At 43.8% G+C, this 23170-nt stretch overlaps 1 protein-coding gene across 2 annotated transcripts in view; it reads left to right on the top strand.

The window, feature by feature from the left end:
* RNF44 (ring finger protein 44) overlaps positions 1 to 8006 on the top strand; it is a 47486-nt gene extending 39480 nt beyond the window's left edge. For both annotated transcript variants that reach the window (XM_056574707.1, XM_056574706.1), the window contains exon 11: positions 4460 to 8006. In XM_056574707.1, the coding sequence (XP_056430682.1) occupies positions 4460 to 4522 (63 nt within the window). In that variant the 3' untranslated portion in view covers positions 4523 to 8006. The remainder of the gene's footprint in view (positions 1 to 4459) is intronic.
* The last annotated feature ends 15164 nt before the right edge of the window (positions 8007 to 23170 follow it).

The following is a 23170-nucleotide window of genomic DNA, read 5'->3' as shown; positions in this document are numbered from 1 at the left end:
GTGGGGTATTTCTAATAAGAAGGCCCTTCAAATCCACTTCAAAACAGAACTGGTCCCTGAAAAATTTAGATTTTTAAAATTTTGTGGAAAATTGCTGCTGTACTTTTGAAGCCCTCTGGTGTCTTCCAAAAGTAAAAACATGTCCACTTTATGATGGAAACAAGTAGACATATTGTATATGTGAATCAATATATAATTTATTTGGAATATTAATTTTCCTTATAAGCAGAGAGCTTCAAAGTAAAAAAAAAATGCAAAATTTTCAATTTTTTCATAAAATTTTGGAATTTTTGGCCAAGAAATTATGCAAGTATCGACAAAATTTTACCACTAACATAAAGTAGCATATGTCACGCAAAAACAGTCTCGGAATCAGAATGAAAGGTAAAAGCATTCCCCAGTTGTAATAGCATTCCAGAGTTATTAAAGGGGTAGTCCAGTGGTGAAAAACTTATCCCCTATCCTAAGGATAGGGGATAAGTTTGAGATCGCGGGGGGTCCGACCGCTGGGGCCCCCTGCGATCTCTCTGTACGGGGCCCCGGCTCTCCGCCGAGATAGCGGGTGTCGACCCCCGCACGAGGCGGCGGCCGACACGCCCCCTCAATACATCTCTATGGCAGAGCCGGAGATTGCCGAAGGCAGCGCTTCGGCTCTGCCATAGAGTTGTATTGAGGGGGGCGTGTCGGCCGCCGCCTCGTGCGGAGGTCGACACGCCCCCTTCCAGCAGGCTGTCGGGGCTCCGTACAGGAGATCGCGGGGGGCCCCAGGGGTCGGACCACCCGCGATCTGCAACTTATCCCCTATCCTTAGGATAGGGGATAAGTTGCTCACCACTGAATCACCACTGGACTACTCCTTTAATGTTTAAAGTGACGGTGGTCAGATGTTCATAAAATGGCCGTGTCCTACAGTGAAAATTGGCTGGGTCCTTAAGGGGTTAATTGTGCATAGCGCTACTGTAGTAATCCCGCTGTAGTGCTTGAGTGTGGTGTTCCGGGTCTCCTGTTTCGTTCTGAGAGAGTTTGCATTGGGAGAACACCTCCGGCCGGCGGTGTCTCAACCAGGCTGCAGCCAACTTCCAAATCAATTGATGTTGTTAGCGGTGGGTAGTAACATCACTACAGTGGCTTCGATGGTCCACAATGCCTTCAATACATTTCGGAAACAGTTTAGCTGTATCCTTCATCGGAAGCATTGTTTTTCATTATGGAACAGAATTGCTGCCTGACACTCCGGTCTGTTTCCTGATGGAAAAACATGGTTCACAGAGTACTTCCCCATAGAACTCTGATAACGTGATGACACGATACTGTTTTAAATTAGATTGGCTGACCTAAGAAATGCCCGCTCAGCCAATTTCTGGCCTTGGCAGTGACCTACCTCTGTGTTGCCCTTCAATGCAGGTATCGCTAACCAGTGGGGAACATACAAATGGCAGAGCCAGGGAGTTGTTGATAATTTTTAAAGCAGCCTGGGGTAAAAAGACTTTATCTGCTAGCGACCCCAAGAAATCATGGCTTCAGATTAGTGGTCAGTTCTAGAGGGAGGTACAAAACTATACAGTAGCTGTGGAGAGAAGCCTTATGTGTTTAGAACTGTTCACATTTGCATCATGGCTTCCATTTATTAACCCCTTAAGGACCCAGCCCATTTTCACCTTAAGGGCCAGAGCATTTTTTTGCAAATCTGACCACTTTAAGCATTAATAACTCTGGGATGCTTTTTAACTTTTCATTGATTCCGATATTATAATTTTTTTTTTTTTTTGTGTGACATATTCTACTTTGTTAGTGGTAAATTTTTGTCAATACTTGCATAATTCCCTTCAGCTGTTGCAAAACAACGCCCAGCATGCCCTTTGGCGGTCCGTGCATGCTGGGGGTTGTAGTTATGCAACAGCTGGAGGCACACTGGTTGCAAAACACAGTTTGTTACTTAAAGGGGTATTCCAGGCAAAACCTTTTTTTTTTTTTTTATTAGCTTCTGAAGTTTTCTGTCTAACTTCTCAATGGATGTCACATCCCGGGAGCTGTGCATGATGGGAGAATATCCCCATAGGAACTGGACAGCTCCCGGGACGTGAGTCATCAGAGAGCAGTTAGACAGAAAACAACAACTCAACTTCAGAAGCTAATAACTATTGTAAGGATTAAGATTTTTTTAAAGAAGTAATTTACAAATCTGTTTAACTTTCCGGAGCCAGTTGATATATAAAAAAAAAGTTTTGGCCTGGAATACCCCTTTAACTCAGTGTTTCACAACCAGTGTGCCTTCAGCTATTGCAAAACTACAACTCAGCATGCACTTACAGCCGAAGGGCATGCTGGGACTTGTAGTTATGCAACAGTTGGAGGCACACTACTGCAACTCCCAGCATGCTCTTTGGCTGTCAGTGCATGCTGGGGGTTGTAGTTATGCAACAGCTGGAGGCTGCATGGAAAAAATTTGCCTTCGGCTGTTGCATAACTACAACCCCCAGCATGCACAAACTACCAAAAGTCATGCTGGGAGTTGTAGTTGTGCCTTCTGCTGTTGCATAACAACTCCCAGCATGCCCTTTTGTGCATGCTGGGAGTTGTTGCTAGGCAACAGCAGGAACCACAGCCTTACCACCTGCTGCTGTTCTGCCGGATCCTGCCTGACTCTGCCGCTGTCTCTGCTCCTGGGGCCCAGTTGCCGGGGGTCCCAGGTCCAGGTGAGGACTCCTGGCGTCGGCACTCACCCTCCAGAATAGGGGCGGAGTGGGTTCCGTTAGGGACTCGCCCATAGCAGGAGTACTGATTTGTTGGCCGATAACTTCAGACGAATCAGGACTATCGTGAGGTGGTACCAGTGCCACCTCAGTCTGCTGCTAAAGGATGAAAGTGCCGTCTGAGACGGCACCTATCCCCCTTTTTTTCCCGGGACCCGATTGACCCAGAATCGCCGATCTGTATTGATGGGGATCAATCTGATGGGGATGCCAATCTGAATTGACATGGGTGGGTAAGCAGGCATCCCGGTCCAGTCTCTGCCCGTCGGGAACCAGAATTCCCACGGGGAATGTTGAATTCCTATCGCCCGACGCCCGGGACATGCAGTTCAAGGGGTGCCGGGCAGGTGAATTTTTCCGGCTTCGGGCAGGCAGGGCCGAACCTGACAAGCGCAGCGGCGCTCAGGGTGTATGGAGAGGGCTGCGAACTCCTTCCCGCTCCATACTCTGCAGCCCCCAGCTGTTCTCAGTAGCAGGGGGCCGCCGGTAATAACCCTTTAGATCACCTCTGTCAAAGCTGACAGCGGCGTCTAAAGGGACATGTTAATGCTCCCTGGTGGGCTAGCCTACTTCTGCTTCCCTGGTGTCCCAGCTCTGTCATTGATAGATCTTGGCTGGACCAGGCTCTATCAATGGATCGCAGAGCACACAAATCAATGGAGTTCAATAAAACTCTATTGATCTGTATGAGAAATCTGATTCCTCCTAAAAGTCTAATAGTGTTAAAAAAAAATTTTTTTTAAATTATAGACACACATTAACCCCTTCCATGTTAAAAGTTCAAATCACCCCCTTTTCCTGTATAAAACATGTAAACATAATAAAAATAAACATATTTAGTATCGCTGCGTGCACAATTGTACGAACTATTAAAATATAACATTATGTATCCCGTACGGTAAATGACGTAAATGTAAAAAAAAAAAAGAGATGTCAAACCACAGAATTGCCATTTTTATAATATCCCAGAAAAGTTAAAAAGCGATTAAACAGTCAGATCAATACCTAAATGGTACAGATACAAAAAACAGATTATGGCCCAAAAAATTAGCCCTCATACAGCCTGGTATACGAAAAATATATATATTTTAAACGCTACAGGGGTGAAAAAATGGCAATTAAAAAAATTCAAAAAAAGTTCAGAATCATTTTTTTTTAATTAGTAAAACATGACAAACTATACAAATCTGGTATTGCTGTAATCAGGCCGGTCTAAAGTATCAAAGTAACGTTAGCTCAACCACAAGGTAAATGGTGTATAAAAAAAAACCCCACTTAATTTGCAAAATTATCTTTTACTATTTCAATTTCACTTCACCGAATATGAATAAATATATATATATATATATAATATAATTTTTTTTTATGTTCAGAGAATGTTATTGAAAAATTAAGATATCATTATAGTAGGTAGTTATGGCTATTTTAGGGCGAGGAGGAAAAAACGAGTGTGTAAAAAGCGAAAATTGGCCCGGACAAGTAGATTTTGCTCCATTTTAGTCCCGTGGACAAGTAGTTTTTTATTAAATTTCCACACCCCTGTACATCCTGGGTACTTAAGGGATTAAATTAGACACGGCTTAATGATGATCTGTAGTACAATGCCCTTGTGATTCAGTATGGCAAAGATCACAGAATCTAGAAAGTTTTCTAAGCCTGTATTGACAATTCACTGCACTAATAGACATTTTTTATTTCTCTTTCAGTCCAACCGCACATGTCCCATATGCCGGGCTGATGCCTCTGAGGTTCACAGAGATGGAGAGTGAGGACAAGAACATGCCCTCTTGCCTCCTGCCGGTGCACAAACCCAGAGGGATCAACACAAAATAAACCAGCCTCCTTGCCTGACTCGGATGCTTCAGCTTCCCCCTCCACCTGCACTTGTCCTTACGGCTAGGACACAGCAGCTTTGAATCTGGAGGTGGTGTCAAGAGTCACACATTCCACTGTCTCCATCCTAGTACCTCTACAGCCCAATACTTCCCAACCATGCCCCTTCATTATGTATTGCCGTTGTGGGTATTGGGAGGGATTTTAGGTGTGAGAGAGATGAATTGGGTTGTAATTGAGAGAATATTTCTCTCTCCTCTGAGAGTAGCTGAGGCTAACAGGACTGGGTCATTGTGGCCAGTGCTAGCCCCCTATGGGGACCTTGAGGCATTACCAGGGGCTCCCTGTTTGCAAAAATTAACTTCTGTCAACCCCTTAGTTGAGGGGATTGTCACAGCTGCTTATTTAAATATGTTTGCACTGATGCCCTAGTGGGCAGTTTTTTAATTTCTTTTAATTAATTGGACCAGATTTTATGCTTCTATCATTTGCTGTCATTTGCTGCCATCAGACCGATCTGTGGTCAAAGGTTAATGTATATTTAGTGTTAATATCTGTATTATTCATCTTGCCTTTAATCTTGCCTCCAAGGTTCCTCCACCTTCTGTGTCTCCAGCCATCCATTTCAGACCACCTGAAAGCAGTTGTGCTGGAAAACCTTAAAGGAAGGCCACTAGAAGTCCTTAACTCTTGGCACCCAATGAAAAATCATAGCTTTTGCTCCCAGGAGGGATACAGGGAACAATTATGTTTTTAACACCAGCTTTTTCTTGCCATACCAGTCTGATGGCCACGTGCCATTTCATATGAAGCTTAACTTGCTGAAATCTGTTTATTTCTATTTTCCTCTTTCCTAAACTGGCAACCTGTTGAGCATATGGGTTGCATGGACCAGTCTGGAGGTGCAGGGGCCCTTTGGCCGTGTTCTCTCCGCCTGTTTATTCTGGTAGCAGAAGCCCTGGTAATGCCTCCTCAGTGTATTTTGTTAGGCAGCTGGTCACACAATTGCAGGCTGGTGTGTGATTGCACTCTGTTGCACACCAAGCTGTGTTTTAGTGAGCGTGTTGCACTTGACACCCGCATTTCACCCACCCGGGTCTCTGTGTTGACAGAAATACAGAGGCACATGGGCAAGCGGCTGCCTTATTTACTGATTTGTATTTGTTTTAGTTCAAGTTTGCATGATAGAACAGCAGTGAATTCAACACAAGAGCCAGCCAACCATTTCTGATCTGTGTGCGCGTTTCAACGGTCAGGCAGAAAGAGTTTGTCTTAATGTTTCACAATATGCATGTCTGAGCAGCTTGGAATATGGTATCTGCTAACCCTTGGCCGTCTGTGGAGTGACGTGAAGGGGGGTGGGTGGGACTGGGACAAGCATTATATAGGGGTATGTATCATGCTGAGCTGATTCCTGCTGTGCACTTGTTCGCAAGCAGAAGGCACCTGAACTGTTTGTTGGGATTTGAATGTCTTGTTGCCTGTAAAGGTCACACTCGGGCAGGGATCATGTGCGATGGGGTGTTCCTAGACCAAAAGTAAATTAGTCCACAATACCAGCCCTCTAGTAAATTAAAGCGTAATAGCTGGAGGACATATTATACGATGTTAATGGCCAATTCTGCATACAACTGGTTTCATTATGTTGATGTAATCCACCCCACATCTATAAAGAGAGAACCTCATGCAAATAGCCACTGCTGTAACCTGTAGTAAATTGGGGTTGTAATGCTAGACGTTTAAAGTTATCACAGGCTGGTGAATCAATAACCTTTAATACAGTGTTCTATTATCTGTCTGTGGAATGGTGGTTTTGCAGTCCTCTTTATTTTGGGGCTAGTAACCAGTGTTTTTGTCGTTTTATTCAGACCCTTTACAAGTACTGCAGTAGTACAATTTTTCTCTCTCTCATATTGTGAGCATAGTGACATAACCCCCTGGTAAACAGACAGACATTAGAGGGTTGGCCACTGTTTGGCTGTAGATGTCTTCCTCTCCACTGATCACTTCACTGTTCTCACTGGCAATTCTGGAAATAAATTGTGTGCGTATATACATTATATATTCTATAATTTATATTTGCATACATATCAGAATGTATGTATTGTAAGTGGCAAATGACTTCAGCAGCTAGCATATAACATGCAAAGCATTGATCTCTCATCCATTTTGCTTGTCCTTTCATAGGTCATGACCAAATGTGGTTCATATGTTTTCTGGTCCGCCAAATGATACTGGCCACTTTTTGCCTTATATAATGGCAGCACATGAGGTTTCAAGCCATATGCTGGCAGTGAGAACAGTGGAGAATACAGCTGTTCATATGCTGGAGCGTTATTGTATCTGCTATTTTCTTTCCCCTCACAATAGATAAAACCCTTGTTCTGTAAACTGCCACAGTGGGGCTAGTGGAAGAAGGTAGCAGCGATTATAGCAGAGAAACTAGACTGAGCACTTGTTTTACAGCACACAAGTTACCAAAGGTCTTACTGTATATATATGAACTCTTCAACCTTCTCAGCAGACTCACACCAGACAACAGCAGCATCTGCTGCCTAACTCCCAGAAACCCCTTACCTGCTGGAGATGGCTTCTGTCAAGGTCCCCTCCAGCAGGATAGGGATTGTCCCATCATCTGCCCTCTCTGCTCCACTGTATTGCATACATACAGTTCTTCCACTAATCTCAGTAGGAACCCCACAACTATAGTTCAAGTGCTGGTAAGCTCTAGTAAAGCACTTAGCACTTCATTATCAGTCTGCTTAAGTAATACCTATTGATTTAGGATGTCTGTGATTGCTGCATAGATGCCACTTTTTTAATCTCTATATATATGTTATTTTAAACACCCCTATGGTGGGATATAGTGGATTGTTTACTGTATCATCCTAACCTCCTGGACCCCATAATCACACTGGGCTTGATTGATCTCAACTTTTCCCTCCCACTAACATTCCCCCCCCAGAGATGTGGCTTCCCTTACTCAGGGTCCCGGAGGTGTCTTCTGTGTTAGATTTGTATATCTATATGTGTGCTTATACATATAGATATATCTCTATATATAAACTTTTTATTTTTGGCTTTTGGTACTTGCACATTTACTGGTTACCTCATTTCCCATGTATGTATTTGAAAAAAAAAATGCTAATATATAGAAATGGTTCTTGAAGCTATCAAAGTGTGTTTCTTTTCCTCCGTTCCATTGGAATAATATTGGTTTGTAGCATTTAACATTACCTAGTAATATTGTATTATATATATATGTGTATACTGATTGAAATTTTTAACAGATTTGTACTTTTTTTAAAATGAAAGTTGCTAGTTTTGCTTGACCTGGTAGTGCAATCATTTATTTTTTTTAATGTTGTGGCTGAATTGAGAGGGTTCACTAATAAATGTACAAGGACAAAACTTGAGTTATTTGGTCTTTTTTTATGCCTCTTCTACATGTGTATAGTCCTGCAGACAAATAATTTACTGTCAACTTTTATACAGTATATTAAATCTATGCAGGGGTAAGGAACTGAGCCCCACATGATGCAAGGGGCTATGTGGACATGGTTTCCATTTTCCCTGTGATCTTGAATTTTGAGGATCCAGAAGTATTTTATGTGTAGTCATTTGTCACTTAAGTTGACCAGTACTAGGCCTACAAACCCCTGGAAAAGATTATGGAATTACCACAGGTAATGGGTGTCCCCCTGCCTATTTTACTTAGAGTAGGGGGATAAGTGTTTGACCGCTGGAAGAATAAAGAAAAATCACAAGATAACCAATACAGAAAATGCAAGTCTGTACATATAAAAGTAAGAAATCTCTGCTAGAATCTATAAAACACTTTATACATGGAGGACAGGAACTTCTTCAGGGTCACACAGTGTTCCGAGGATACATCATGGAGCCACCCTCACCTGGTGTCCATTGGAGCAACGAATCCTGACATAGGTAAAGAGTAGTCCAGTACCACACTAAAAAGTAGGGAGTTGCTACTTCAATATAACAGGTGTAACCAGTGAAATGTAGTGTTTTCTGGCATTGTATTTTCAGTTTGGTTTCACGTTAAAATGGTCCAAAAAAGACCGTTAAATATTGTTACCTGAGGTCATTGTATCTCGAGGAATCTCTGTATAAGGTGTTACAGCTGACAATGCATATTAGAGCTAAAACAAGCTGTAAGGTAGAAAAGACTGCCTGTAGAGCTCAGGTAGGCTTGTGTGAAACTGGAAAGTGCCCCATAGTGCAGATATCCAAAGTGTGGTTAAATGCTGCATGTAGATGTGCGCTTACCAGTATGTATTGTGCAAACAAGACTGGGTAGAGCATCAGATTAAAACAAGTGTCCACCCACAGCTGCTCTTTGATCAGAACAAGCAACAAATTTCTCTATGGATAGCTGGTTTCATGTGGCACTGATCAAACATCCACATGGTAGGTGTATAAGCAAGATTAGGTTTGTTTTCCCAGAATACAATATTCATAGCAATGGCACACCAATTTGTCAGGCATGTCAAACACAGGAAACACAATGAAGGATTGCGTGAAGGCTACAATAACATTTTTTGCTGCACTAGAAGTTCTTAAAGGGGTTCTCCAGTGCTTAAACATCTTATCCCCTATCCAAAGGATAGGGGATAAGATGCCTGATCGCGGGAGTCCCAGCTGGGGACCCCCGGGATCATGCACGCGGCACCCCGTTTGTAATCAGTCCCCAGAGCGTGTTTGCTCCGGGACTGATTACCGCGACTACAGGGCGACGTGTGACGTCACGCCTGCGCCGGCGTGTGACTTCACGCTCCGCCCCGCAATGCAAGCCTACGGGAGGGGGTGTGATAGCTATGCCCTGCCCTGTAGTCGCCGGTAATCAGTCCCGGAGCGAACACGCATGATCCCGGGGGTCCCCAGCGGCAGGACTCCCGCGATCAGGCATCTTATCCCCCTATCCTTTGGATAGGGGATAAGATGTTTAAGCACCGGAGAACCCCTTTAATAGCACATTGACCTCCACAATGGAAATGGAAAAAGAATGTTAAAAATTGCCCAAATCCAGGTGAGCAAACCTTGTGGCATTATCCACAAGAAGACTGGAAGCTGTAATCACTGTCAAAGGTGCTATATTGATGCAATGATAGGAGATTGATATCAATTAACAATTTAATTGTAAAGCCTATATAACTCCTACTACTCCGTTGCCTCACTATGTACTTAACTAACAACTACAATAAACAATTCTAAAAGTCTGCTGTATAACAATTTTATTGGGTGGGTGCTTCTTCATTTAAGAATGTCAGGTAAAAAAAAAGAAATTACACTTTTCACAGCAGCAGCTCCCATGGGGATTTAGTAACTTACCATTTAGGAGGAGGTTGTTTTCACAGTCTGTAGTACCACTCTACATCTGCAAATAGAATAAATGTAGTCAGCAACTCCCCATATTCTTCTTCATGTTGCTGCTTTTTTTAAAATACATACACTTTTTCCTGGAGAGGGATGGGTGTGGGGGGTACAGCAAGGAGACAGCAGCCGTTTCACACTAGTTAGTGCTTAATCTGCTTGGGAGCAAGATAAAGCATTAACTAGTGTGAACCGCCTGCTTTTGCCTTGCTGTACCCCCCACACCCGTCCCTCTCCATGAAAAATTGTATGAGTTTTTTAATAAAGAAGCAACATGAAGAAGATGGTGAGTGGTCGACTACCTTTATTCTATTTGCTGATATTCTGATGAATCCTGTGCATAGTCTGAGCACCACCACACACTTCACCTAGCAGTTATCTATTGCACCAGTTTATAGTATAGTACTTTGCATATACAGTAGTGCCGAACAGAATCTTCTCTCTTTCGTTGTAGTACCACTCTACTGAAGGCTGATTGTCTGGATTTCCAAATATATAGCCTATAGTACTTCACAAAATGTGTGAGACGGAGCCCAAAGGGTGGTTTTACAAGTCTTGTCAGTAGGGATACACATCTTTCCTGACCATGAGGATGACACTTCTGTGGCTGAGTCTGCTCTTATTAGTTGCTGTGCTTACTAACTCTGCTTGTGTACAGCAACCGGAAAGCTACTCTCTTATTGATCTGGAAAAAGCAGCTTAGATATTTTAGGACCCTTGTTCTTCCCGGAGAAAGAATGCGCTCCACATGAATGTTTGATAACACAACTTAATTCCTGTTATTGTTTCCTGCTCCAGTGTTGTTATAGTGCACCTTAGAAGGAATGAGGTTGCATTTCTCAAGAGAACTGTTTTGAAGAAAAACTTGGTTAAGGTCAATGGCTGCCAAAGCATGGATCCCACTAATGCACTTAGCAGAGGTTTATGGATACAAGAAAGACCTTGAACGATAAAGGTTTCAAATCTGAAGAAGCTCAAATGGAGCCTAGAAACAAGACAAAGGTCCCTTTTAGGAACCAGATTAATTACTGGCAAATCATAGGACCCACCTTTTAACAAATCTATTAGGCTGGGTTCAAATCACGTTTTCTCCCATACGGGAGCGCATACGGCAGGGGAGAGCTAAAACCTCGCACTCCCGTATGTAATTCATTTCAATGAGCCGGCAGGAGTGAAACGTTCGGTCGGCTCATTTTTGCGCCATATGCGCTTTTACAACCAGACCTAAAACCGTGGTTGACCACAGTTTTAGGTCCGGGGGAAAAGTGCAGACAGCACAAAAATGAGCTGACCGGACCGAACATTTCAATCCGGCCGGCTGATTGAAATGAATTACATACGGGAGTGCATAGAAAGGCATGCAAGAGCACGAGGTTTTAGCTCTCCCCCCCCCCCTGCTGTATGTGCTCCCGTATGGGGGAAAATGTAATGTGAACCAGCCCTTAGTGGTGTCTACATTTTGCCAGGCATTTTCCCCAGAGCTTAAGTGCCAAAATTGTCCTATATCTATCTCCTGTTGTAGGAAATAAAGGATCAGTTCCATTACATAAGAAAGATAATGAATGGATCTTGTACCTTTTTGTTGTAAGTTACTGTCTAAGAGGTGCAACAACCAGGATATAAGGAGCTACGTTGTAAAATCTGCTGCTAGAGACTTCACTGGCTTTACCGGACACTCTTCTAGATAGGGATGGAGATAGATAGATATAGATAGATATAGATATAGATATATATATATATATAGATATATATATATATAGATATATATATATAGAGATATATATATATATAGAGATATATAGATATAGATATATATATAGATATAGATATATATATAGATATAGATATATATATATAGATATAGATATATATATAAATATAAATATAATATAATATAATGTGTGTGTGTGTAATACCTGACTTAGTGCTGTGTCAAGCAGCAACCACTTTGAATGTAGAAGAAATCCCAAATGGAAGAGGACTGGAGGTGAAGCAGGTTTTCTTCTATCCATAATCATGTGCAGCGATCTACATTCATTTCTACAAATAGGGATGTACAGGTATGTGTACTTTGTCTATGGTGGAAATTTTCCTTTCTCCAGGGATTGAAAGGCCAAATTAATGGTTTTCATATAAAACCTTTCCTTTTATGACGAACTCTGTTGGTGTCAGGAGCCCAACTTGTCATTGGTAGAGAAGGCTCTGACCAACTGATCCCTGGAAGAATGCACTCTGTTCAGATAAGCCTTCTCTTTTCTGACTGCTAGGAATCTGGGTTTTTTCTTAGAAAAAACAATACACTCCATAGGCAGAGTAAATCTTCTCCAAAAAAAGCCAAATAGTCTTGTAAATTATGGAGTCAAAAAATTTTGAAGTGGACATCTGCCCCCCTCCACACCCACCCCATGGTTAGAGACTGCATTAGAGAACGGCGTGCCCCTAGCAATAGCAAATCCTGCTTGTTGAACAGCGATCACGGACAAGAGCAAGTTTTGAGACATCTGGAGAAGCAAGATCTGGGATTCTTTAGCAACAGTAAAATAAGACAATACAGTCTTAGCTTGACCTAAAGCAGAGTTATACATTCTTAATAGTGTGATATGGGTACAATGGGATGCTAAAAAGCTGAAAAACGACATCCACTTTCAGGGTGCGTTCACATGCTCTTTGTTTTTGCAGGTTTTCCACTGCGTATTTGAAAGGGGCAGGCTCTTCTCGGCTGCCCATAGCACTTACAAATTCAAGTAAGTGAGACTAGCATCTCTATGAGGGGCATTTATGAAAGTTTGCTTAGGTATGCTATTTTTAGTTTGTTTTATTTTTCACTTCCATTCTGCTTATGTGCGACAGATTTACTATATTGCTGCACAGTGTTAATACATTTTTCGCAGGTAAGCAAAAGCGGGAGTTTTTTCTCACCTAAGCGATGGTCAGTTTCTGTTAGTTAAGCCAAGGTTCGGCTGGAGTATATTTAGTAGGTTTTTAAAGCCTTAGTGACTTTTTTGCGAATGTCGCGGTTGATACATTTCTGACTATGGCAAGTCAAAATGCTAATGTACGCCGGTTTGAAAAAAAACGCTTTTCTCGCTCTTGTGGCAGAGTGTGACACGAAAAAAAGACGGTGGTGCAATTGCAAATTTTTTGCAACAATTTTATGCAAAAAAACTCTGGTAAATCGGTAATGCAGTAATTCTGCAGACACCCAGCACAGCAGACTCAAGGTGGAAGATAAATAAAGACTTATATGCCCCCACCAGAGCACAAGATGAAAAAAAACAAAAACAAGTGAGCAACAGAAAGAAGGTATCGTAAGAGAAATATAGGTGCTAGACACATAAAAGTATATGTACATGATGAGGATTAGGTACGAAGTAACATTTTTGGGGGGGGGGGGGAATAGGACCGGTGCTAATTAAGATCCTGATCTCTATCAGACGGGGAAGAGTTAACTTCATTATTGTTCTATAGCCTCTAAGGGGGAGATTTATCAAAAACTGAGCACAGGTAAAGTTGCCCATAGCAACCAATCGGAGTGCTTCTTTCATTTTTCACAGGCCTTGTTAAGAATGTAAGAAGCAATCTGGTTGCTATGGGCAACTTTGACTCTGCACAGGTTTTGATAAATCCCCCCCTAAATCTCTAGGGGAGAAGCTTTCTTATAAATAATGTGTGTGTATGGGGGAGGGGGGGGACTGATCTGAACAAGGACCTCTTTATCTACAGTGAAGTGTTCTACCACTATGCTATGCCTCCACCATAAACCAGCAGCTCTATTACACAGGATACGATTCTCAGTGTAACAGACAAATTAGTGCCACAAATCCCTTGTGCAAACAGAAACAGAAAAAAGTAAATCTATGACCTATAACAGCAGCAGGACACATCTCTGCCAGAAACACAGAAAAAACAGTCTTATCCGGGGTGAGGCTGGAGACATAACATGGTTTAACCTTGCAAGGCCGCCAATAGAGGAACATGGGGGGAGATTTATCAAAACCTGTGTAAAGGAAGAGTGGTGCAGTTGCTAATAGCAACCAGCTGGAATGCTTATTTTATTTTTCAGAGACCTTTTAAAAAAAAAAAAAAAGACTAATTTGGTTGCTGTGGGTGACTGGACATTTCCTCTGTACAGGTTTTAAAGGAAAACTCACTAAACATCCCCACCCCGCACTAACCAGAGGCTGGTAGTTTAGGGGACGCTGATCAATATGATGCCTACCATGCCCGGTCTGTCCAGCCGTTCGCCCATTATCTTTATTTTTCAATATATGTAAATCATCTTCTATCTGGCACGTGCAGGGTTACTGCCTTCATCTGGCACTGTGATGTCACCGCCGCTCGACCCACAGCACTACCCGGCTTATGCATATTCATGCCCTCCCTATGTATCTCCCTCTCCTCCCCGCTCTGTATGTGATTCCATTGCCCATGTGCCGGCTTACTGCACCTTTACTTGCACCCTTACTGCAGCTCCGCTCCGCTGGAATGAAGCTACGCTGAAGCCGCTTCCAGGTATACACAGGAAGCCGGCACATGCTCAGTGGAGACACATACAGAGCGGGGAGGAGAGGGAGATGCGGAGGGAGGGCATGAATATGCATAAGCCGGGCAGTGCTGCGGACAAGTGGCACTGATATCATAGTGCCAGATGAAAGCAGTAACCCCACCCGTGCCAGTTAGATTTGCATAAATTTAAAAATGAAGATAACAGGCAAACGGCTGGACGGATCCGGACATTGTAGGCATCATATTGATCAGCGTCCCCCGATTTACTAGCCAGTACCTCTGGTTTAGTGCCAGTTTTCCTTTAATAAATATCCGCCATAGTGCCATCTTGAAAAATGATAACTCGTATAACTTCTTAAAGAGAAGTTCATCCGCTCTAAACCTAATATACTGGATTATAGTGTGGGGGAGCAGCTTTAAAAAGAAGGGTTACTCACGTTTATTGGTGAAGTACTTGGAGCTCCCCTGTCTTATCAATATTTACTGCCTGGCCCCATGATACATATGTAAATGTTTTCACTCTCACATCACTAGGACATGAGAGCCTGCAGGTGCCGATGCCTCGCTACACCTAGCAGGTATTTACATTTTCAGCAAGGGGATGGGACAAGCAGTAAATTTTGAGGAGGCAGGGGAGCTGGTCATATATTTTATATACAAGGATGTGTGAGGACTAATTTTTTTATTTTTACCTGGGGTGCCCAAACTTTTGATCCCCACTGTAAGTGTTGTGCCCAGCTTTGGCTGAGAGACTCCTGAAGGTACAGGAGACTAACCTGAGCTCTTAGCAATTGAACTCTATAGTGTATCAGGTCTACTGAGCGATACATGGACATCTGTGTAAATATGCCATTGTAATATATTTTGTTTGCTATTATGCATAAGGGAAATATTTTCTATCCTGCACTATTATTGTTGTAGTGTAATAAAAATGTATATAATTTGTTGTACACCAAAAAGTCATAGTGTACCGTATTCTCTGATGTCTGGAAGTTTTCTTGTAGGGGTTGTCCTGAACTAATCAGGAGAAGCAACATTTCACCCCATCACCAACCTCATGTACAGTCAACAGTAAAGTCATGTACTATACACAGTCATAAGTACACATAGTCATGTACACGTGTTTCATATACAGTAGGATGGTAACACTCACAACCACACAGTCCATAAAAATGTCAAATGTGATATTTCTTGTGTCCTCGTGCTCAGGATACTTTGCTGCCCAGAAGGTATTCCTGTTACTCACAAAACCATGCAACAAAAAGTCAAAGGTAACAAAATGTCAAATGTTATCAACAAAATGACTATCATAAGAAAATGTCTAGCATAAATATATTTAAAGTTCTGGGGAGAAGTGTGTAATGCCAAGGGACCCCTTAAGACATTGAGCAGAGAGCCTCCGGCAACCCACTCCACCAGTGTTATGTCTTAGTTATGTATAAAGTGTTGTTATGCATAGTCAAATGTCATAGTATGCATAGCCATAGTTAAATGTTATGCTATACATAGTCATACTACAGCTAAACAACAGCCTGGATATGGTTGTTGGGTTACAATGCCCCAGGACTGCATTTGGCCCCAATGCCACTTCGATCCTGTAGCCCAACGGGACTTTCCTCGAGGGCGACTTCTGTTAAGTAGGGGGGTTTGTGATGTCCCAGTACGGGATATAGTTCCGTACAATACTTAGGCCCTGTCAGGTTGACTCCCTCTGTGTCCTAGGGGCTCTCCAGCAGCATCTTCCCCATAGTGTTATGTGTTATGTATAAAGGACCTTTGAGTTAGTCACATGATAATGTGGTCACATGTTCAACTCACATGTTTGTTACCCAGTGAACACCAGGTGACCTGCAGCTTGACCTATGGGCTCCTTGCGCAGCCCCCCTTTATAAGGAAGGGAGGAGCTGCAATCTGTCTCTTTGATGATTCATTGCTCTTAGATCCTGAGGTCAAGTCTACTCCAGATGTCTGAGCCAGTGTCCAGCACACCTGGAGGTCTCAAGCCTATCTTACAGTCACAAGTCCAGTAAGTCAAGTCATCTCTGTCTACTGTCACTATCTTCAGTCAAGTCAAGTCTATTATAGTCAGCGTGGCTGTGCTAAAGTCTTTCTTTCAAAGTCACTGCAAGTCCCAGCAAGCTGCAAGGTCCCCTCCATGTTACTGGCCACCTTTCTGGGATCCTGGCCTAGCTGTAAAGACTGTACCATCTGTCTACCTCAGTAAAGCTACCGTTAACCCTAACCTGGCCCTGGACTCTAATTTGCCCTGCCTAACTAGGACTAGCGGAGCTACCTTCAGGTGGTTATATAGACAAACCACGTCCTAGCGTCATGAACATTTAGGGGTTAAAACCATCTGCCCCGGACTACAAGATCTACCCCATACACCTTACATCTTACTCCCGTGGCACACCACATTATCTATTTGGGACAGTGACATCTCCAGCTTTCATATTTAGGGGAGGGGGCACATGGGGGGCCAGTGACAAAAGTGGGGGGCAATTTTAAAACGCGTGTGTATATATCTGTGTTTCCAAATCCTTTTTTTGGCTCGGGGCACCCCTACCAAGGTTGACAAGAAAAGAAAAAAAAAGGGAAAAGCGCAATACACAAAATGCACAATATCTATTTATCTGTTGGTATGTAGATTAAAGTGCTGCAACTCACACATTACATCTTCTCTAATCAGTTCTTCCCTTTTCTTCTCCATCTGGTCTGCGCCATCATGACAATTTCTTCCAGCCACAATTCTTCACCATTAAACCTGCAAAACAAACTTTTTCCATGGGTGACAGAGGGGTGTAGAAGAGTGTACATGGGTGACAGAGGGGTGTAGCGGAGTGTACATGGGTGGCAGAGGGGTGTAAATAGGTGGCAGAGGTGTGTAGAGGAGTGTACATGAGTGGCAGAGAGGTGTAGAGAAGTGCACATGGGTGACACAATTTCTTCCAGCCACAATTCTTCACCATTAAACCTGCAAAACAAACTTTTTCCATGGGTGACAGAGGGGTGTAGAGGAGTGTACATGGGTGACAGAGGGGTGTAGCGGAGTGTACATGGGTGACAAAGGGGTGTAGAGGAGTGCACATGGGTGACAAAGGGTGTAGGGGTTGACAGAGGGGTGTAGAAGAGTTTACATGGGTGACAGAGGGGTGTAGAGGAGTGCACATGGGTGACAGAAGGGTGTAGAAGAGTTTACATGGGTGACAGAGGGGTGTAGAGGAGTGTAAATGGGTGGCAGAGGGGTGTAGAAAGATGTAGATGAGTGAACATAGGTGACGGGGGGCGTAGGGGTTGACAGAGGGGTGGACAGGCATGACAAGGTGGTAACAAAGGGGTGGACAGGGGTGACAGAGGGGTGAATAGGGGATGGACATGGGTGACAAGGATGTGATCAGGGGTGGACAATGGAGAGTGAACATGGGTGACGGGGATGGACGGGGTGACAGAGAGGTAGATAAGGGGGTGGACATGGATGACAGGAGGGTGACAAGGGGGTAAAAGAGGGGTGGACAGAAGTGACAGAGGGGTGGACTGGGGGGACAGAGGGGTGAATAGGGGGGTAGACAAGGGAGACAGGGGGCATTAACAGGGGTAACAGAGGGTCAAAGGGGTGGACATGGTTGACAGAGGGGTAGACTGGGGGGGTGGTCAGAGAGTTGGCCTGGCCAAGGTGGACATGGATGACAGGGGGGATGGACAGAAAGAGGCGGAGGGGGACGCTGTGTGCGCAGTACGCACCCATGCTTCACCCCCCCAAACCACCCCCCGTGGCGCCGTGAGTCACAGGCGCGCAAGCTGGGACGGGAAATAAAAAAATTATAATTCACTGCATAATCCCGCTGCATTGGGGGGGGGGCACAAGGGGGGGCACGGCCTGATCTAGGGGGGGCCATAGTCCCCTCTGCCCCCCAGCGACGCCACTGATTGGGGAATATGTGTTGGCCTTTAGTTTATACAGGGACATTATTTGTAGAGATGAGCGAACTTTTGACAAATTTGATTCGGCTGATTCGCCAAATTTTTCCAAAAAATTTATTTGCGGCGAATCTATATTAAAAACATCTATTTCTGGACCACAGAGAGCCTCAATAGGGGTGTAGAACACTTTGCTTTGTTCTAACACGCATATGGAGTGTGCTGAGGTAGTGAAATAATACTGTTATTCAGAAGGACATGCAGATTACAGGCATCACTTTTAGAACCAATGCCACAGTGCGGCACAATGACAAAGCCTGGAGATGGCATCAGTATGAAGAGACCATATAGTGGCTGAATGACACAGCGTGGAGGTGTTGGCAGCATGAGGAGACCATATAGTGGCTAAATGACACAGCATGGAGGTGTTGGCAGCATGAGGAGACCATATAGTGGCTGAATGACACAGCGTGGAGGTGTTGGCAGCATAAGGAGACCATATAGTGGCTAAATGATACAGCTTGGATGTGGCTGAAGCATGAGGACACCATATAGTGGCTGAATGACACAGCCTAGAGCTGGCAGCAGCATGAGTAGACACTAGGTCTTCACAATCCCTAAGATAAAAAAGATTAATTTTAAAATTTAAATTGAAGATTTATGGTAGTTATGGTTCCATAAAAATGTTTGGGCCCAGGCCCAGCAGCATCAGTAAACCATATATTGGCTGAATGACACAGCCTGGAGGTGGCTGAAGCATGAGGAGACCATATAGTCTCTGAATGGCACAGCCTGGACAGAGACCATTGAAATTTAAGGTTTTTGAAATTGAAGATTTTGAAATTGAAATTGAAGATTTTGAAATTGAAATTTTAACTCCCAAGTTTTAGTGCCCCGGGCCCCGGGGTGTGGGTACAAAGGACCAAATTTAACAAGGAGTCACATGGCAGTACAATGACAGAGCCTGGAGGTGGCATCAGTATGAGGAGACCATATAGTAGCTGAATAGCACAGCCTGGAGTTTGTGGAAGCATATAGAGACCATATAGTGTCTGAATAGCACAGCCTGGAGGTGGCTGAATGGCACAGCTTGGAGATAGCTTAAACATGAGGAGACCATATAGTGTCTGAATAGCACAGCCTGGAGGTGGCTGAAGCATGAGGAAACCATATAGTGGCTGAATGACTGCCGGGAGTTTGTGGCAGCATGGGGAGACCATATAGTGTCTGAATGGCACAGCCTGGATTTGGCTGAAGCATGAGGAGACCATATCGTGTCTGAATAGCACAGCCTGGAGTTGGCAGCAGCATGAGTAGACACTAGGGCTTCACAATCCCTAAGATTAAAAGAGGAATTTAAATTTAAGATTTATGGTAGCTAATGCTACCATAAAAAATTTGAGGCCCAGCAGCATCCGTAAACCATATATTGGCTGAATAACACAGCCTGGAGGTGGCTGAATTATGAGGAGACCCTATAGTGGCTGAATGGCACAGCCCAGAGGTGGCTGGAGCATGTGGAGACTATATAGTGGTAGAATGGCACAGCCTGGAGGTGGCTGAAGCATGAGGATACCATATAGTGTCTGAATGGCACAGCCTGAAGTTGGCTGAAGCATGAGGAGACCATTGAAATTTAAGATTTTTAAATTTATATGATATTGAAATTGAGGATTTTGAAATTAAAATTTAAACTCCCAAGTTTTAGGGCCCCAGCGTGTACCCACAAAGGACCAATTTAACAAGGAGTCACATGGCAGCACAATGACAGAGCTTGGAGGTGGCATCAGTATGAGGAGACCATACAGTGGCTGAATGACTGCCTGGAGTTTGTGGCAGCATGGTGAGACCATAGTGTCTGAATGGCACAGCCTGGAGGTGGCTGAAGCATGATGAGACCATATGGTGGCTGAATGGCACAGCCTGGAGGTAGCTGAAGCATGAGGAGACCATATAGTGGCTGAATGGCACAGCTTGGAGGTGGTGAAGCCTGAGGAGACAATATAGTGGCTGAATGGCACAGCGTGAAGGTGGTGAGGCATGAGGAGACCATATAGTGGCGGAATGGCACAGCCTGGATTTGGCTGAAGCATGATGAGACCATATAGTGGCTGAATGGCACAGCCTGGAGTTTGTGGCAGCATGAGGAGACCATATAGTGTCTGAATGGCCCAGCCAGGATTTGGCGGCAGATGTGGAGACAATAGGGCCTCACAATCTCTGAAGAATAAAAGATGAATTTTGAAATTTCCATTGAAGATGTATGGTACCTAGTGCTACCATAAACATATATAGATAATGTCCAAGGCCCAGCAGCATCACTAAACCATGTAGTTGCTCAATGACACAGACTGGAGCTGGCTGAAGCATCAGTAAACCATATATTGGATGAATGGCACAGCCTGGAGGTGGCTGAAGCATCTGTAAACCATATATTGGATGAATGGCACAGCCTGGAGGTGGCTGAAGCATCTGTAAACCATATATTTGATGAATGGCACAGCCTGGAGGTGGCTGAAGCATCTGTAAACCATATATTTGATGAATGGCACAGCCTGGAGGTGGCTGTAGCATCAGTAAACCATATAGTGGCTGAATGACACAGTGTGGAGGTGTTGGCAGCATGAGGAGACCATATAGTTGCTGAATGACACAGCCTGGAGCTGGCAGCAGCATGAGCAGACACTAGGGCTTCACAATCCCTAAGATTAAAAAATGAATTTTGATATTTAAATAGAAGATTTATGGTAGCTAGTTCTACCATAAAAATGTTTAGGCCCAGGCCCAGCAGCATCAGTATACCATATATTGGCTGAATGACACAGCCTGGAGTTGGCTGAAGCAGCATCAGGGGTCCTGAAAGTGACCCGGTGACAGAGTGGTGCGGTGGGTGGCAATACCAGTACCTGGTGACGAAGGTGAGTGAAAAAAGGTGTGATGCAGAGGAATGATTGTAACTGGGGAGCAGCTCCTGGGGTTATCCAGGAAAAAAAACTTTTTTATATATATATATATATATATATATATATATATATGTATAAAGCCTGATGGGCTGTATTTGTGTGAGGGGCAGAAGTAATTATCGCTCCCTGCACTTCCAGGTGGGGCTTATTGGGAACAGGTGGGAGCGTGTGTATATAACTTCCCCTCTCCTACAGGGGCGGAGCACGTGACGTTTGTGGAATCTCTGCTTCCTGTGGCAGGCTGGTGTTTGAATCTCCCACAAAAATCTTCAGAGCTGCTGCTCACGGTGCGGAGGCCTCGCTGATCATGAGTCTGGGGGGTGCAGGCGCGGCATCCTGGCAGCTCCGCTGGCTGTCTTATCTGGGGATGCTGTGTCTCACTCTGATTATAAGGTAATATAGGGCAGGTATGGTTCTGGCTGGCTCTGCCCGCAGCGGTAGTGGGGGCCAGGAGCGGCAAGCAGGTGAGTTAAATCAGTGCTGGGGGTGGCATGGCCTCAGCATTTCGCGCAGCCCGCTAGCTGCCTCATGGCGACATGTGGACCGCCCACCACCCGCACAGCTACAATTGTCTATGCCCTTGGGACAGGTTGCGGCAGCTGCCCAGTCCTTGTTAAGCAGTCCTGTCAGCTGGTCTGCAATCGTTAATCTAAAGTTTAGTGCAATGCTCTGCGGAGGGTTGTTTCAATATAATGTTTGCTGTATACAGTGTGGTGCAATACTCTGCAGAGAGTCGCTTCAATATAACTTTTGTTGTTTGCTGCGGGGTATACGGTGCCCTTGCAGTATACGGTACAGTGTAATGCTCTGCAAAGGGTCTCGTTACAATATAACATGTACTGTATAGTGCAGGGCTCTGCGGATGGTTTCGTTACAATATAGTATACATGATATACAGTTGTGGTGCAATAATCTGCAGATGGTCTCTTTGCAATATAGTATACGTGATATACAGCTATGGTGATATGCTCTGCAGATGGTCTCGTTACAATATAGTATACATGATATACAGTGATGGTGTAATACTCTGCAGCTGGTCTCGTTACAATATAGTATACATGATATACAGTTGTGGTGTAATACTCTGCAGATGGTTTTGTTACAATATAGTATACATTATGTATAGCTATGGTGCAATGCTCTGCAGATTGTCTCATTACAATATAGTATACATGATATACAGCTTTGGTGCTATGCTCTGCAGATGGTCTTGTTACAATATAATATATACTATATACAGTATAGTGCTATACTCTGCAGATGGTCTCATTATAAACAATATTTATACAGTTAGTGCAATGCTCTGCAGATGGGATGGTTTAAATATAACATAATATATAGGGCATAGTGCAATGCTCTGCAGAGGGTCGTTACAGTTAGCATGTGAAGTGTGGTGCAATGCTCTGTGAAGGGTCTCGTTGCAAGACAGGGTGGCATATACTGTTTGGTGTGGTGCAATACTCTGCAGAGGATCTCGTTGCAGGGTAGCATATGCTGTGTGGGGTGATGCAGTGTTCTGCAGAGTGTCTTGTTTCAATATAGTATACAGTAGGGTGCAATGCTCTGTAGAGATATAACATAGGTTACATCTAATTAAATCATAGTATACACAGTGTAATACTCGTTATTTGCACGATCATGGTATCCATACGTTTCATACGCTTGGGTTATAATGGGCATACACGTATTACTGGTACAAGGTGCACACAAGTAGAGCATCTTCACGGTTTGATAACTCAATACGTTTCTTATCGTCCGTACTCTCATGGTTAATTCATACGCTCATGGCACACCGCTCGTACGCGC

Source organism: Hyla sarda, chromosome 4, assembly GCF_029499605.1.
Source record: "Hyla sarda isolate aHylSar1 chromosome 4, aHylSar1.hap1, whole genome shotgun sequence".
Lineage (NCBI taxonomy): Eukaryota > Metazoa > Chordata > Amphibia > Anura > Hylidae > Hyla > Hyla sarda.
Note: the sequence above shows the minus strand (reverse complement) of the source record. Positions and strands in the feature narration are given on the sequence as shown.